We start from the raw sequence: 18,101 nt of genomic DNA on the forward strand, positions 1-18,101 counted from the left end.
ATTATTTGTCAATCTTACGAATACGATATGTATCTATAAAACGTAAGTGACATATTTTGAGTTCGATATAATATTATGTTCTAGTGTAAGGTTAGTTTTGATTGGCTACTGGATGTGGTTCCGCTGTGCAGACCTGGCAACCCAGGCTAAGCTTCCCTATTGCATTTCCTATCATCACCGTTGGATAGATCACTTGAACTCTCGGATCGCCACGCAGATAGACACGACCAGGTGGATCATATTAAACATCTCAGGTGAGATCTCACGGTTTGGTCATTTTACTGCGTTTTAGTCTTTCATCTGCGCGATTTTTTGTTTGGCGCGTTTTTTGGGGGGGGGGAGTAAATGCTAGCTGTTAGCACACTTTCGCATGTGGGCTTTTCAACGCCGGTGTGCGAAATCGACTAACGTTAAACGCTACAGGTACCCCTTTAGTCAAATGTGACAGCTGTTGACTCACTATTTCAAACAATCTCCATATTGCTTATATTTACCACTACAAGTAGTGCTTGCCTAACATATTGTCGAATGGAAACTTATCTGACCTTTATTATTTAAATGTTTTATGCGTTTATTAACTGTAAAACAATGAGTGTCAGCTTTTTCTCCCCCTTCATAATGAACGCGTTTGCTCCTAAATTACGTTTATTCCATATGCTTTTTAAAATAGGCGATATAAATAAGCAGAAGTATGTGCGAGTAGGAGATTTTAACGTGCGTTTTTTCCTCATGCAACAGCACGTGAGTCCTATAAAATGCGAAGCATGTGTCGTTTTGGCTCGCGCTCTCACATTCAAGCTGACCGGAATCGCGACTTTCTCCGTCATAAATGCACGTATGAGCACTGTTTATTGTGGTTAAAGGCCTTTAAAATTGAATTCAGTATCTTTGGGAAGATGTCAAGTCGAACCAGGAAGTTTGTGTCTGCTATAATTTACTGAGGTTCCTTTAAATTTGTTACGCCCTTTAATGCGTTTGCTTACGGTAAAATCGAGCATCTTTTCAGGCGTCAAGTTATTTAGCTAAAACACAAATAAACGAAGCTGACAATAAGACGAATTGTTGAGTGTTTCTCGTGCTGTGTGTGAGCGACACATTGTGTGTGTAATGTTTCCTTCATATTGTGTTGACCACTGGGGCCTGCAGATGTGATATTTTACTGTGCATACAGGATTTCCGCCATCATTAGACTCATGTAAGCATGGGCCGGTATGAGATTTTGAAGGTACGATAACCGTAGCAAAGTGTCTGTGTACACAAACAACAGCTTTTCAATTGGACACAAATACTTTTATTTGAACCAAAATTCATGGAACATATATGACATGTAAAAATATATAATATTATAAAAAAAAATTCATAGCCTATTTATTAGACCTAAACATCCGACCACATGACTGAATTATGTATTTGTGTGTAAACGCAGCACATACCTTAGAAACTCTAAGTGGGTTTGAAACCTCGGTATACCTTGAAACCGGTTTTCGGCCCATGCCTAGACTCAAGTAGTTTCTTCAGCTTTTATTGCAAATCTATCACTCTATTAATATTGTTATGGCTTTCGTGTTTGTTTACATTCACCTCACTTGTCGCAGTAGTACAGTTCCTCAGGTGCCATCCCACGTGACACATTAATTATTTAAAGTGAGGATGTGGATCAATTTGCATTTGGTGTTCATACATGAAAGGGACTTAATCATGTCAGATGGCCCCTTATAGAATGATCTGATCTGATCCATTCCTGTGCGATCGACTTTCAGGGTTAGAATGCTATAGCCGCCTCTATAGGAACTGAAAAGTATTTATTTATCCCATCCCACAGTTCGTGGATTATATTTATCCCATTCCACATACCCAGAATTCCTTGCTCTTGAACCCGAGTTCCGTTTAAAGGGAAGGTTCACTCAAAATTATTAACCCTCATGTAATTTAAAACAAGTATATGATTCTAAAGTGGCCAGATTTGTTTGTTTTACAGTGTTTTTCAAAATATTGTCTTTGTGTTCTGCTGAAAATAGTAAGTACGGGTTTGCAATGACATGAGGCTAAATGAGGAAAGAATTTTCATTTTTTGCTGTCTCGTCTTGTCTCTGGGAATAAACAATCTGACCCGTACTAATATTAAAGGGGTGATATGACACGGCTAAAACGAATATTATCGTTTCATTTAGATGTAATGCAATTTGTAATGTTCAAAAACGCTGTATTTTCCACATACCGTGCATGTTTGTATCTCCTCTTTGCTCCGCCTCTCTAAAACGCGCAGATTTTTAACAAAGCTCATCGCTCTGAAAAGCGAGGTGTGCTATGATTGGCCAGTTAACCAGTGCGTAGTGATTGGTCGAATACTGCAAGCGTGTGACAGAAATGCAACTTCCTCTTACCATATTTGGAACATTAGGTTCCAAAGCAATCGTACTGACAGGTACGCCCACCTTACTTTCGTATACATTTGGGGTCTTAGTCAATCATACAAACAGACTAGATTTGTGGGGGTGTGGTTACACAAGGCGTTTCTGGCAGGTCTGGGTGAGCATTCGCTTTTAGATAGAATGCATCTTTTGTTCCGACATTATAATTTTTGCAATTTACGTGTCTAATACTTGAATGGGCAACTTATAACACACCAAAGACACAGAAAAACACTTATTTTTGCCATATGACCCCTTTTGATGCAGTTTTTTTTTTCTTTTTTTTTTCTTCTTCCAAATGTCCTAAAACAAACCCCAGACACCTGTGTTCTTTGCTGATGTTGGGTTATATACAACTGGGGCTCTTGGCACAGGTGTGATGCATTAAACAATCCGTGTCTGCTGAGCTGAACAAAAAGATGCTGTAAACAGCACACAGCTAGTTTTCCAGAAAGCCAGCAGAAGTTGTATTGTGAAGCACTAGACTTTGTTACCTTATTTTGAAACATCAGAAAAAAAGTACAAAAAAATCTGTGGTAGAATGTGTGCGAAATGTAAAAAAAAATCATGTGTTTGCACAACAGTAAAGATTTTTCTTATCGAACCCAGTGAGAGATTAGATTATTTTATTACTTATTAACTCAATGACTGACTAAAACACTGTCTGAATGAGTTGTATTGCTTTGCTATCAGCAGACATGAGATAAGAGCTCTGTTTTTTTGTGCGCTACTACATTTTGCTTATTGATTGGATGAGTTTAAAACTCTTGTGGTCAATATTTCTGAACGGCATTTGGAGGCACTTATATAAACCGCTACAAAACAAAATCTTGTTGCGGTGCTGGATTATAATACAACACCATCACTTGAAAGTGCATTACGGTTAAACTTTTAAACAGTAAAGATCTGAGTGGCAAGGAGTAATGGCGACTAACAAAGATCTTGGCAAGAGAAAAAGTGACCTGCATGAAATATTTACCGCATACTGACGAAACGACACGATTTCTGAAGCAACACTTCTTAACAGAGGGTTTGGCTGACATCTCTTGTGAAAGGATTGTGATGGTGCGAAATGTGCGGAGTGAGACCTCATAACTGCCGGTCTGTTTCAGGGGTCTTACAGAGGAGGGACGGTGCGGTCAGGATGGTCACCATTCCGGAGTACTACGAAGGAAAACATGTTCTCATCACAGGGGCCACGGGATTCATGGGGAAGGTTCTTCTGGAGAAGCTGCTGCGCTCATGTCCCGGGGTCAGAGCTGCCTATGTGCTTGTGCGACCCAAGGCGGGACAGGCTCCTGACGCCCGTGTCGCTGATATGATAAACTGCAGGGTAGGTGCAGAGTAGGTGCAGATCTTTGAATTGAAGTAGCTTTGAAATGTGTCCATTTTGATCAGGGTTGCCAGATCTGCGCAAAACCATCCCAAAAAATACAACTCAAAATGTGACACTGTTATGTATTACACATGCGGCAATCAATACCTGCACAAAAACATTTGTTTGTTTAATACTTCTCTGTACCATTAGATTAAAGACTGATCAGATTATTTTCTTAACACACTGCTGTGAGAACCAAAACCAGATTTGCTGCGATGACTATTGAGATACTTTTGGGAACTCTGGATCACACAGATAAATCTTATCCCCCAATCTATTTGCACTTTACACAGTGTGGATGTAAACATCCGCATTCTAGGTAATATTGATAGTATTTTTTTCGCATGGTATGAATTACTGGAATACATATGTGTTTCTCAACCTAATATGCCGCCTCAACTGTAATGGTTAACCAGACTGTGATATTAGATTATAGTGAAAGCTGATCTCAGTGAGGATATTAATGTGAATGTGCGTTTTAGCTTTTCGACAAGCTGCGAGAGGAACAGCCAAACTTTGCGGAGAAGATCGTGGCAGTGAACAGCGACCTGACCCAGCCGGAAATGGACCTGAGCAAAGACGACCAGGAGACCCTCACAAGCTGCATCAACATCGTGTTTCACTGCGCTGCCACCATCCGCTTCAATGAGCCTCTGAAGTAAGCCATGGTTTCCACACGCACACGTCACTGCATTCTTTAGTCATTTCTATATTTGATCTTGCAATGTACTTACTCCTTCATAACAAAATAATCACATCCAACCACGTTGTTCTAAAGTTTTGGTCTTTTTTTGCAGAGATGCCATGCAGTTGAATGTGCTGGCCACACAGAAGATGGTGCGCCTGGCTCAAAGAATTAAGCATTTGGAGGTTTTTATTCATGTGTCCACAGCCTACGCCAACTGCGACAGGGAGCTCATCGAAGAGGTGGTCTATCAACCACCTGTCGATTACAGAAAGCTCATAGACACGCTCGAGTAAGTCTACAGCTTGAACTTTAAAGAATGTGTATGTCAGAACAATGTTCTCTTATTTAAACAAAAGTGCTTAAGCACATACAACCTTTGGCATAAATTTAACTGCGTCTTTCTGTTTACTGGTCGTGTGTAAATAGCCCATTGTTGAACTGCTGGAAAATCGGCCTTGGCATTCTTTTTTCCACCAAGTGTAATGTTTTCTTTTGTGCCAAATTTGTTTTTCCCACATTTTCCAGCCCCAGATTTACATGTTTTTTTTCAGAAAGTAAAGTATTTTTTCGTTGAGGTCTGTCTGCATGCAAAACAGCTAACAGCTCTTTTGAGTTGACTGTTTTCCTGTTTGACTGGACGGGTCACGTATCTGAACACCAAACACACTGTGTTGATTTATTACTGACACTCTGTCACGTGGTCACATAGTGATGAACTGGTTTTGCTGCTCATAACTAATTTGTTTATCTGTCATATGCTACCTGTAGAATATAATAGCACAGGTGTGAGCACTGTCGTAGCTATATCAAATGTGAATTTCTATACATATTGCGGAAAAAAATATTGGAAGGCATTGTAAGAATACAAGCTAATACTAAATACAAGTATAGGAAACGGTATAATGTTAACATTACAAGAAATATATGAATATATGAGAATAGCACACCACACTCTCATTTCAATAATTCTTCGATTTGTCATGATTTGACCTCTTAAAAAGCTGTAACATTGCCATTAAGTTATATATGGATTTTGTAGAAACAAAGTATATGGCTAATTTTTATAACACCGACAGGTGGATGGATGACAAACTTGTTTCTTTAATGACACCAAAGCTGTTGGGCGAGCGGCCCAACACATACACATACACGAAAGCTCTGGCCGAATACCTTGTCCAGCAGGAGTGTGGAAACCTCAACGTTGCCATCGTAAGGCCTTCTATAGTGGGAGCCAGCTGGAAAGAACCCTTCCCAGTAAGCGTGCTAATTTCCATCTTCCCACCTCATTAAAAAATACAGCCTAAACGCAACGTTTATTTTATCATCCTTTTTCCATTCTCTAAAAGGGTTGGATTGATAATTTCAACGGGCCCAGTGGAATATTCATAGCTGTGAGTATCCAGAAGATTGTAATGCTCACACTTGCATTTTGTGTGCACGATTGCTTGTGTTAGGACTTGAATAACATGCAATTTTTTTGTGAAGGCAGGGAAAGGGATTCTACGAACAATGAGGGCTTCGAATAATGCCGTCGCTGACCTCGTGCCAGTGGATGTAGTCATCAACACCACTTTGGCGGCTGCGTGGTATTCAGGATCTCAGAAGCATTCCAGGTCGGGCATCCGCACAAACACCGACGGACACACTAAATCCCTCACACCAATAAATCACAGGAGATATGCGACTGCTTTTCCATCAGTGTCATTCTTCTTTTCTCTGCAGGCCGAGAAGCATGTTGGTATACAACTGCACAACGGGCGGGATCAATCCTTTCCACTGGGGTGAAGTCGGTATGAATCACATTTGCAATCGTAAATAATGACTCAGTGGCCTTCAAAGCTTCAATCTCCCATTCCGTACTTGCAAATGAAAGATTTAGCAATGCTGGATTGGAACGGTTCCCACGCTTATTCATTTGAAAGAGTGATAGTGAAGAGATGTGAGGCCAAGTTTGATGTTCCATACTCGGAATTTGTACTCTGCATTTAACCCATCCAAGTGAACACACACAGCACTGAGTAACACACACACCGTGAACACACACCCAGGGCAGTGAGCTGACCGTGTTTGTGTTTGAACAAGCTTACAGCACTTTACAGTTAATCCACTGGGCGTTGACTGGCTCATTCTTTCGCGAAGCGAGTTGTGGAAGTAGTTTGGGTCTGAGAATTGAGGCTTTCGAACAGGGTTTTTAAAAAGGTGTTAGTTGCCGTCAAATGCTAGAAGAGGCTTGTTTCACATCCACCTGTGAGGTTTCTGCTGAAATGTTGCGAGGGTGGAGGATTGATCAGTAGAGTTAAAATAATGTTTAAATGTCCTTTGTCTAAATATATTTATTCACGATAATTAAATAGGAATTATGAGTTATATGGGGTGTAATAGTAATTTCTCATGGTTTGGTTCTGTTGTTTTGGTGGTTCTGTTGTCAAGGTCATTTTGATTTTGTAGCGTTGTGGTTTCGCCGATTTGTTTCGAAAATGTTTTGTTTGTTAAAGGATTAGCTTACACCCCTTTCTTCATTATTCACTCATCTTTTATATCATTCCGAACCTGTATGACGTTCTTCTGCAGAACACAAAAGAAGATATTTTGAAGAATGTTGGTAACAGAACAACATGGGCCCCTATTGACTTTCATTGTTTGGACGCGAAACCATTTATTAAAATATATTATTTATGTTTTCCACAGAAGAGAAAGTCATATATAGGTTTTGAGAAAACTGCGACTATATAGACAGTAGAACGTGATTGGAATGATTTGCAAACAGCCCTGATGCTTTCCTATGATCCTTATGCTTATGAATGAGGGTAGGATGTTGCATTTTAACCAATAACCAAGTCGTGCCCAGCTGTGCGGTTTACTCTGTTGAACCCCTTTTTGTCTCATAGAGTACCATGTTATATCTACTTTCAAGAGGAACCCCCTTGAGCAGGCATTCAGGCGGCCCAATGTAAATCTCACAACCAATCACCTTATCAATCAGTACTGGATTGCTGTGAGCCACAAGGCACCAGCTTTCCTATATGATCTCTTCCTCAGGATGTCAGGAAGAGAACCCAGGTAAATCTGAACGCTTTGCCCCTTCCCCTTTTCTAGTCGAGCTCCTCACGCCGTCACGTGTCTTGCAATGTCTCGGGTAAGGATGCACAACCCACTCGGAGACTGGGTTCTGCACGCTTCCCGTCCATGTGTGTGCTCAGCTGTGTGTGCGTGTTCTGTAGCTGTGTGTTAAAATGCTTTCTCGAATGTTGTATACCTGTATTCCTCTCCGCAGAGAACTGCGTAAACATGAGCTTCAAGACCAACCCCTTAGATCAAGCTTTCAGACGCCCTAATGTTAACCTGCGATCCAACCCTTTTACCAATAAGTACTGGACAACAGTGAGTCATACCCTACCTGCCCTGCTGTATGACGGGTTGCTCTTGTTGACGGGTCAGAAGCCCCGGTAAGGTCTTTAGTGCCCGCATCCAGCCCGCCCCGTAACCCCTTCCTCACCTCCACCGCTGGGTTTTGGGTGTGTGGTGTGCCAGGGATGGCCAGCTGGGAAGAAACGGTCTGCTCGACTTCATGGCATCGGCTGTTTTATAGTTTTGATGTCAAGGAGATGGAGCCATCCCATAATTCCATGGGTACCTTTAGATTTTTTTTCAAGCCGTGCCATCAAGTCTCTAAAGGTCTCTCGGTTTGCTCTCGTATGATGACGGTGGACGTTGGGAATGATGTTTTGAGCAACACAACAGGCTGTATTCACAAGCGAGTGCTTTGCTCAGACTGCTCTGTCTGTTTACACTAAACACTTCCAATAAGTGTCAAAATACAGCAGGCTGATCTGAGAAAAGCATTTATAGTCTTATAGCCCAGCTACCAAACTGTCTGCCTTATAAACTTGTATGTATAAAAACCTTATTTGCTATATTTCTGCTTTTTAATTTGACTTAAGAACTCTTACCAGATTTTTCTTTGACAAATCGAGTTGATTTCAATTGAATTTGTTTGGTATCTGGAAATAAGAGTTTTCGATTTTGTTATGCACCATAAATCAGATCTATTTTATTGGATGTATCTGGTTTAGAGTGCAAGTGTATTTACAATAGGTGCTGTTAAAGTTTTTAACACTATTTGAATGTTTTTAATTTGATTTACTTTGAATAATTTCATTGTTTTAATGACATGCATGTGTTTGTTACCGCCCTAATCCAAATCATTTATGAAGTCTCGGTGGGAAACTGGGTATTTCAGAACAATTGGATTATTTAACAACATTGGTTTTATATTTGACAAAGCATGAATTTTGGCATAAATTATGGTTATTAGAAGCAGACAGGTAGTACATGTCAAGCAGACACATTTACCCAGGTGCCCTCCGAGATCATTTAAGGTTTAAGTGTGTGATCGTTGGTCAACCAAATCGTAATGGAAATCTTTACTTGTGTTTGCCAAAGGTATGTGGTTGGGTGAGGTCAGTGGGAAAAAAAAACTGAATCATAGAAACTAACCTGAATAAAGAGCAAATTTAGGGTCATTTCAGTTTTATTTGAAATGATCAAAAATGAATCCGCAGATTTGTATTTGGTTTGGCCAAACCTTTTTTTATTCTATATTTGTTCAGTGTTTGTACAGTTATATTGAAGTCCAAAGAACTGAGAACATTTTGACTCTTGTGAGTTTCAAAATCTAATTTCAAGTTGAAAAGTTTGTGGAGTGCAGGCCACATGCAGTACAATGATATATGATCATATCATATTCTATATCAAATATATTTATATTACATTGAACTGAAATTAAAAAGATTTATCAGAAGTATTTCACTTGTTTTCTTAGATCTTTGGACCTTATTGGGAATATATTCAAACTTGCTAGATATTAAAATCAAAGCAATTCATGATCTGCAGATTTCATTTTAAATGGTTTCTTAATATTTGTTGGTGTCGCCTTAATAGTTTGTCACCGTTTGTTCTTATTCAAGCAAATGCCATTTCAGGTATCTAATAGAAATCAACAGCTCAGGCTGCACAGCCAGACCTCGTCGACACTTGTTTTATGCTAACGTTCATGGTTTTCTCCTGTTTGTTGTTTCCGTCACGTGGCGACGCAGGATGATGAAGACTATCACTCGGTTGCACAAGGCCATGATGGTGCTGGAGTACTTCACCAGCCACTCGTGGGTGTGGAACACTGACAACGTCACCATGCTCATGAACCAGATGAGCACAGAGGACAAGAAGGTGTGTGTCTTTATGTATCAATACACTTGTGTCTGTCAACGGTTATATGAATCACATCTGCAGATGTGAGTCAGAGCGTTTGTATTGTGTCAATGCTTGTGTGATGCAGTAATTGAAGATTTGTGGTTTGTGTGTTGTGAATGAAGCCTGGACTCGCCTTAATGTCTTTGTTTGGCTAAACACAAAGGGAGATATTTAGAAGGATCTCAACGGAAACAAACCGATCTCATCCCCCATTGACTCCCATAGTATTTACTTTCCCTAGTATGACAGTAAATGGGGATGAGATCTGTCTTGTTACTGACATTCTTCCAAATATCTTCCTTTGTGTTTAGCAGCAAAAAAACAGGTTTGGAACAACCTGGGGCTGAGTAAATCCTCACAGAGTTTTCAGTTTTGGGTGAACTGTTCCTTTAATGCTTAAAAGAAACACTTTATATCTTGATTATTCTGCATTGACTCTGCTTGAACGTCTGTTTAGGTGTTTAACTTTGACATCAGGCAGTTGAACTGGGCAGAATACATGGAGAATTACTGCATGGGCACTAAAAAGTATGTTCTCAACGAAGAACTGTCCGGACTTCCGGCGGCACGCAAACACTTGAACAAGTGAGTATTATAATACTTTGAGCTTTTGCAAATCATCTGCACTCACAAGTTCATTTTTGATGAACACTTGTTTTTTCTGTTTCTTATCTCCCGCAGGTTGAGAAACATACGCTACACATTCAACACGGTCTTGGTAGTTTTGATCTGGCGCATCTTCATCGCCCGCTCGCAGATGGCCCGAAACATCTGGTACTTTGTCGTCAGCTTGTGCTTCAAGTTCCTCTCTTATTTTCGAGCCTCCAGCTCAATGAGATACTGATCCCCGGAGCTCCCCAACCCCTCCCCCAGACGGCTATGCATACACTTCTGCTTCGCGACACTCCGAGGTGCCTGCAGGTCCGAGCAAACAAGCGTAGTATCTGCTTTCTAACCCTCCCGTGCAAGCGCACCCTTGACATAAGAGTACGAGTGCACCCGACTGCTCGAGATATAAGAATAGCAAGAGCATTCTTGCTGAGCTTGTTCGAGCACTTATCGTACCTGTTCCACCTTCGAGCGCAACCGGGTTGGGGGTGACTGTTGGTTATGGTTTACACAAAGCAATGAGGTATTGAGCTCAGCTTTGTGCCTACACTCCAGAAATGACCCATCATGTGCCCAGTGTCTGTGTTAGATTATTCCTCCAAGCTTGGCTTGTTTTGCTTCACTTCATTCTGATATCTCTCAATCTCTTTGAGATGAAAGCAATGATTTGCGTTTCATCAAATAAGAGTCTCAAGCCACTGGTTCAAAGCCTACACGCTTCGTTTCACTTAAGCTTTTGTTGTAATGTAATCTTTGTTCTTTTGTCCTCTGTATATACATTTATTTGTACTACTTGACCTCTGGTTTGGGGTACATCTCAATTTATTAATCAATTCCTTTTTATAGTGAATCATATTCCTTTGACCTTTAAGATTTGTGTTTTTCATAGAAATGTGGAAAACACAACAATTAACACCTCAGTTTGTCCACTTGCTTAACCGGTTGCCGTTTACAAATATTGGACATTATTCACAAAACATGAGTAAAACGAATTTTTGTAAATAATATGTGAAACTATTCCAAATGCATGACTTGTTTTGGAACTTGTGTCGCAATGAATTTGCATACGATTGGTTTATGAAGGATTGTGAAGAAAGTTTGTTCTGCTCATGTTTCATCAATGAGCGTCTCTTTCCACAACACATAATGTTCAGGTAATGGCTATTGTATATACATTTTCTCCAGATTACTAATAATATGCCGGCTTTCAAAATTCACAGCTGTGCAGAGGCTTTATTTTTTACATTGTTACAATTTGTTCTTCAGTGGAGTCTTGACAGAGGATTAAATTTACAATAACTCAGTGTTTCGTTTCAAATCAATTTGTTCTTATGTATTCTGTGAATTGTGCCTGAGTGTTCATGCAATGTGAGCGTTTTCTAAATGTTACTGTAGATCTATTTAGATAGGACTGTAATTTAATATTGTAAATTAACAAGTATTTTCCATGATTGAAATAATAGGTTGTTTGTTGTGCAGAATGACTGAGGTGTTCTACTAATCACAATACAAGTTATTTTTACAGATTACTCTAAATTTATGGTCGTCACACCTGTTTAACTCTTTGCACAGTTTAATGGTCATATTGCAAATGCTAGTTGATGGATGTTGTTTCTAACTGGGGATTATAGATTAAGTATTGTCTTTTATAATTTATGGAAAGGGATCCTTGCCTTTGTTACCGCCTGTATCGGGATCCATATTTTTATGTGGGGATTTGACTGGAAATGTAATTTTGAAACAGTTTAACTGTATGTGTTCAGGTTCTTGTGAAAATGAGTTTCACCCGCTAAACAGGGTAAAATGAAAAGCACACAGCGAAACCCATTTTTGAAATGGTCTGATCTGAGTTGGGTAAGAAAAAACAAGTCACTTCATAACTGGTCTCAACACCCCGGGGATTTTTTTTCTTCTGATCACTATAGATGTAAGATTGATTATAACAATATTTGATGTTACAAGTGGGGTTATTCCCTGTTCGTCTGCCTTACACGTTTTTGTTTTTGTTGGGTCTAATATACCGTAATATTCAAGAAGACGTACTCCTATATTACAAGTAACAATGTCATGCTGTCTGTGGTTTCTGATTGAATCGTAATTGCCACATTAAAATGTCAGAGGGGGTTAAAATCAATGGGTGCCTTTCATTTGTAAACCAAAAGAAATCAAGAATAAACTATGTGAGCTTATTTTCTTACGAGTCATCATTGCGACCGTTTTATTTTCGTATGTTAAAAGTTGTAAACGAATTGTTAAAGGAATAGAGTATCAAATGTCCATTTTGTTTCCTTATCTGTAACAAACATAATTCAATACTGCCCCCTGTTGTTCAAATGAGAACACGTTGCATAAATAATAACAATCGATTTATTATTTATTTGTGGAAATATTAACACTTCAGAAGCTACAAAAATATGCATACGCTTTTTCCAGAAAGATCAGCAAGATCCACAACAATAGGAACATCTGTCATCAACTAACAATGTATACTGACATAAGAAAGTGCTTCAATATTTGAATACAGTTTAATACACAAACAAGACTAGAACTAAGCAATTCATACACCATAAAAAGATCAAAACACAGTGTCTGTTTCAAAATTGCTCTTCTTGGTGGTGGTGTTTGGAAAGAGTTGTAATTCTTTTAACTTTGGTGGCAAGCAAATTACAAATAATTATTACAAATTACAATAAAAAAGTAATAATATAAACTAAATGCCGAGCATAATAATGCACCACTGATAATGTTCAGTTTCTTTCAAAGCGTTCAGTCAAAAATCCCTTCACCAGAGGAATTCCTCTCATCCACACACACTGATTTTTTCCTGTAACATAAAACAAAAAAAGTGTCTGTTCAGTATTTCTTTAAATGTTAATTTTGAGGTTTGTATTTTTTAAATCGTCAAGCTTTTATTTGGCCAGCAAGGTTTTGATCATAAACGACAAGACACCACTGTTCAAAAGTCATGAGCTATGTTCGCTCACCCGAGAGACTGACAGTTTAGACCTCCAACACACGGGCAGAACTCGCGCGGCCCTTCCTCGTCCCACAGTAAGAGATCCATGAGCTGGTTTAGGTGATCGTGACAGCCCTGACCTTCCTGTGGCTTGGGCCGACACACGGGGAAGAGCAGCGCTGGAGATGTTGAGATATGATATAAAAAATAAGAGGGTGGTGGAGATAACTGAATGAGAGCACAGAGAGAGGTGTAACACAGGAAAGGAAGTAAAAAATATTAGGTCGGCAGGAAAATGTTTGTGGTGTTTAATGCCGTCTGATCTGGCAACGCTAAGAAAACTGCAGAACAAACTGGATACTCGAGCGTGTTTTTGGCGCAGCGGTGAGATTTATTGAGGGGAGTCAGATTCCAAGTTCAAGGAAACAATTTAGTAATTTCAGGAGAGACCCTCTAACCGGGGGCCCTTGCTCTCTGAAAAACTAGCTTTGCAGATTTTTTCCAACACACCCAAATGCTCATTGTGGATATCGTCTTGCATTATCTTTAAGATGAATTGATGTTTTTTCACTATGCTGTTAAGGTGTTTAAGTAGTGTACTACCTTTGTGAAAGGCACAGCAATGTTGAGGACTACAGTCACTCTGGTACTGACAGATGGTTCCGGATTGTCCTTTGGATCGGTTGTGAGCACAAACACCCCATACACACAGCTGCTCGCCGCAACACTCCTCATCTTTTATGCACTCCTAGAAAAAGTATCGAGAAATTTAGGAAGAATAAAGCTAAATGACCGCTTTCTATCCTATAGATTTCAAATATTAGTGCCTGCAATGCAACATTTTTTAGGTATTCTTTTACACAATTTAGCAAATAATTGAGCTTTAACCACTTGTTGCACGGATTGCATTTTAAAGGTATAGTTCACCTAAAACTAACATTTCTGTAATGGTTTATTCACCCTTGTGTAAACATTTATATGACTATATGACTGTGGAACACATAAGAAGATATTTTGAGCATCAGTTGTTTGTGTCCATTCATTGAAAGTCAATGTTTGGTTACCAACATTCTTCAAATTTCAGGTTTGGAATGACAAGAGGATGAGCAAATAATTAAGTCTATTTTATACTTTCGGTTTTAAAGATGCATTGCTAGCAATGTTCAATATACAATACGTAAAAATGATCCTATTTTAAGAAATTATATTTGTATTTTGTTATATATATTGAATTATGACTTCTTATCTTACTGCCATCGACAGGAAATGAACTTAAATGATGCTTATTATAAAAGCACACACCATATTAGCTGTCTGGCAAGGGACACATTTCGAGGTGATGATCTCGTAAAGACAGTAGCTTCCCTCCTCACAATCCTCATCAATCATGCACTCCTTAATGAACAAAGAAAAAACACACAGATCATACACTGTACAGACACTGGTAGTGAACATCATGAACAAACAATAATAGAAAAACTGCTGGATGACACGTTTGAAGAAGTCTTCATCGTAAGTCCATAAATAAATGGGTATTTTCAAAAGCGAATGTTAACAATTGACAGCATTTCATTTAGCAGCTCCTTAAGGTCCTATGAAGGAAGTCTAGCGGCATCTAGTGGTGAGGTTGCGAATTGCAACCAATGGCTCAGTTCATCCCTCCCATTCGAAACACTACGGTGGCGGACACAGAACTAAGATGTCGTCACGTTTTCACTTCTTTACCGAAGGAGAAAATGCATTTACTAACTGCGCTCTGTAGAGCATTCTGTCCGTTTAGGGCTACTGTAGAAACAACATGAATTCCATGTTAGTGGACTCGAGGTGCATGTAGATAGAAATAGCTCATTCTAAGACAATACAAACATACTTCATGATGTAGGGTCTTTATACTCTTTGTTATGTTTATTATATTGCAGTTCTGTCAATAGATCCTCCAAAAAAAAAACACATTGGAACTTTAACTACTTTAATAAACTGTGTTTGTTTTGGATTGTAGATCAGGAAATTCCGAATAGGTGCTTCACCTTCCAAACAGAATCCAGTTTGGAAAAATATTCTGTTAACAGAGAAGCACATTTGTGTCAAAATTATCGCACACAGTCTTTTGTGTGTTTATTTTTCTTTCGAGATGCTATGACATTGGAATTGCAATGAACTGGTGGAAACTTTGACTTTTTTAATGACTTAAGGGAAAGGAGGTTGTGTTTTTAATCTCTGAAACGATTAGCAAATAAAAAACCGGTCTAGCCCAACTGCAGACTCAAATTCATTTTTAAACGGTGATGTCTGATAATCATTAGCTGCATTATAACTGTTCACAGATTAACCGAGTTGAAAGGGCAAAAATACAGCTCAGCCGACCAGTTAGCAGCCAAGATCAAAACTGAACCCTCCCCCTTATAAAGAGCTACAGCGTCTAGAGTCTAGACATGTAGCCTGAGACGTTTCAAAATGAGTCACACAAAGAAAGAAATCTCTTCTAGACCAACTTCCTCTCTACTGGGACAAAAACAACAACGAAACACTGTTTGATATATTTATGTATTAAATATGTGCAATTTTTGTATTAACGTAAGCAGCCATGTAACATATACACATACAATAATAGCCTATGCCATGCATATCTTTTAACTATGAGCTAAGATTTGCCACGGCACGCACAATGATTACCAAACCACTAAACGTTACTTCACGGCAACAGGACTTCTAGCATCAACCCTTGACCACACAATGCGCTGTTTTCCATGCGTTTTTTTTCCAGCTGTCCTAATCACAACGTGTAATGTACAGTATATTGCCAAGATGCCAGATGACATCATGACCAAAGACTTCTAATGCCAACGGCTGTCTGGTAAAGCATTTATAGCATGTGGCAACGCACAAACACCTTTGTCTTAACGCACATGTGTACATTTATATGATCGGGGGTTTAAGACTACATTCTGTGAAAGACACACGAGAAACATGAGTATTATAAATCTCACAAGAAGTAAAAGCTTAGATTTTGGTAACACGACTCCTGTTTTGAGTGCAACATGGGAAACTGCGTAGGTCTTGACAAAAGTGAGCGGGAGGATAGATGCGAACCATCTGTACCTCAACAACTTCATCAGACAGTTTACAGGAATCCACTGTTTAGATCAGTATCCTTAAAGGGACAGTTCACCAAAAATGAAAAATCTTTCATTGTGTATTCACCCTCATGACATTAAAACCTGTATATGACGCTTCTGGGGAACACAAAAGAAGATATTTTGAGAAATGTCTCAGTGGTCTATATTATTGAAATCAGTTGGTGCCGATGCAGTTTGTTACCAATATTCTTAAAAATATCTCCTTTTGAATTCGGCAGAAGAACGAAAGTCGTGCAGGTTTGGATGTGTTAAAATGTACTTCAATACTGTCACTTCAATAAGGCAAGTTTTGTGCCGCAAGCAAACAGCAGGTTCTAATATGAGGACTGTCGATGTGGAAAATCCACATTTTTTATCCTCAGGTTGCCAAGGTGACAATAAAACTCAGCGCCCAGAGTGACAGGCGATGCGGTTTACATACCAGGGCATTTCTGTTTTCAACAAATAAACATTTTGCAACAACTGGAATAAAAGAAGAGCCGTTAATAAGTGAAATAACTTACATGATCGACTTCATTCCATCGAACAGGGCTTTGAATAAGAGTTCTGGAAAATTGAGTTTTCCCAGTCTTATTGTCAGTTTCCTAGAGAGGAAAAGCAGTTGTTAGTCACAGAGGGGGAAAAGAAAACCATCTGCTGGAAAAACAACCACTTTTTTTCATGACAATTGACTGATGCGGTCTTTATGAACTTAACAGACTTCATATAAATCATTCTACTATATATTTCAGTCCACAAATGCACATACGCAGCTGTATTCACGGCACCATGCAAATAAAATTCAAGATTATAATATGAAGAAATTGTCGAAAAATCAAAATCATATTTTTTTATTATGTTACCATGTTTTTATATGTTTTATTTATTTAGTTAGCTGTATTTTTAGTTATTGGGTTCAATCAAAACAAACCAAATGAAGTTTGATTGATATTAATTGGAGTGCACACTAAAAAACATCATTATTGAAGAGTTATCTTATTTTTGGAATTCTTCATATACAAATAACTAATAATATATAGATTATAAACTTTAGACACTGAAGCCTACCTTGTCGATCTTCTCTATCAGTTGAATTGTCCGATTTCCCATTTTAATCTCTGTTGTTGTTTCATTGTGAAAATTGGCCGGCAAGTCGCGTCCATGTAACAGCGACTTTGAAGACTCGTTCTCCATCTAATTATGTATTTTATACAGTGTCATTGTAACAAAATGTTAAGATGAATCCTCTCACTAGACTATTTGAGTACATCAAAAAGTGAGCTTTAATAAAAAATGCATGTCTGTCTTTGCATGCGTTCATACCTGATGCACAGCCTCCTCGAGTTTGTGTTTTGTGTCCTCCATCAGTTTTTCCACCTCTCTGAACATCTCGTTTAAAGTGGTCTGTCCCTGCGCTACATGCGCATCCAGGGTCTCGCCGATGTCCCCATGTCCCCTTCTGTTCACCGTGCTGCCCACCACCAAACACACCCAACACGACAATAACGCAAACTTCAGCATCGTTTTGGGGGTTTAAGAGAGTAACCTCGCCGAGAATCACACGCTGTGTCTGGACGTGGTTTATTTGGAAACGTTGAGGGGAAAAAAAGACCGGAAAAAGATGTTTGGCTCACCATTGCGTCTGATGGCAAAACCATTAAAGCGACAGCGCAGCGGTTCTTAACGAAGAACA

General features: G+C 39.1%; 2 protein-coding genes across 3 annotated transcripts; one reads left to right on the forward strand and one right to left on the reverse strand.

Moving 5' to 3' along the window:
• Positions 1-94: 94 nt before the first annotated feature.
• Positions 95-12,525, forward strand: far1 (fatty acyl CoA reductase 1). Of its 2 annotated transcripts, none has more exons than XM_056739693.1 (12): positions 95-254; positions 3,524-3,744; positions 4,272-4,447; positions 4,587-4,766; positions 5,554-5,731; positions 5,824-5,868; positions 5,963-6,090; positions 6,200-6,267; positions 7,366-7,537; positions 9,574-9,703; positions 10,185-10,312; positions 10,409-12,525. In XM_056739693.1, the coding sequence occupies exons 1-12, from the start codon at positions 113-115 to the stop codon at positions 10,569-10,571; spliced, it is 1,731 nt and encodes a 576-aa protein (XP_056595671.1). In that variant the 5' UTR covers positions 95-112; the 3' UTR covers positions 10,572-12,525. The 2 variants fall into 2 exon arrangements, with proteins under 2 accessions (XP_056595671.1, XP_056595672.1); XM_056739694.1 differs by lacking the exon at positions 7,366-7,537 and adding an exon at positions 7,752-7,923.
• Positions 12,526-12,685: 160 nt separating this feature from the next.
• On the reverse strand, positions 12,686-18,059 carry dkk3b (dickkopf WNT signaling pathway inhibitor 3b). Its single transcript, XM_056739408.1, has 7 exons — positions 17,732-18,059; positions 17,477-17,602; positions 16,933-17,013; positions 14,595-14,687; positions 13,896-14,040; positions 13,321-13,471; positions 12,686-13,160 (listed from the first exon to the last, which is right to left on the reverse strand). The coding sequence occupies exons 1-7, from the start codon at positions 17,927-17,929 to the stop codon at positions 13,103-13,105; spliced, it is 852 nt and encodes a 283-aa protein (XP_056595386.1). The 5' UTR covers positions 17,930-18,059; the 3' UTR covers positions 12,686-13,102.
• Positions 18,060-18,101: the final 42 nt, after the last annotated feature.

This window comes from Triplophysa dalaica, chromosome 24, assembly GCF_015846415.1.
Source record: "Triplophysa dalaica isolate WHDGS20190420 chromosome 24, ASM1584641v1, whole genome shotgun sequence".
Taxonomy (NCBI): domain Eukaryota; kingdom Metazoa; phylum Chordata; class Actinopteri; order Cypriniformes; family Nemacheilidae; genus Triplophysa; species Triplophysa dalaica.

What these genes read in the sequence shown, in the direction of transcription:
- far1 (XM_056739693.1), top strand. Translation starts at nt 113, where the DNA reads ATGTGGTTCCGCTGTGCAGACCTGGCAACCCAGGCTAAGCTTCCCTAT. An exon ending in ATGTCAGGAAGAGAACCCAG is followed by an intron (nt 7,538 to 9,573) that starts GTAAATCTGAAC and finishes GTGGCGACGCAG; the next exon opens with GATGATGAAGACTATCACTC. An exon ending in GCACGCAAACACTTGAACAA is followed by an intron (nt 10,313 to 10,408) that starts GTGAGTATTATA and finishes TATCTCCCGCAG; the next exon opens with GTTGAGAAACATACGCTACA.
- dkk3b (XM_056739408.1), bottom strand. Translation starts at nt 17,929, where the DNA reads ATGCTGAAGTTTGCGTTATTGTCGTGTTGGGTGTGTTTGGTGGTGGGC. An exon ending in TCGAGGAGGCTGTGCATCAG is followed by an intron (nt 17,603 to 17,731) that starts GTATGAACGCAT and finishes ATACATAATTAG; the next exon opens with ATGGAGAACGAGTCTTCAAA. An exon ending in GATGGAATGAAGTCGATCAT is followed by an intron (nt 14,688 to 16,932) that starts GTAAGTTATTTC and finishes TTGTTCATTAAG; the next exon opens with GAGTGCATGATTGATGAGGA.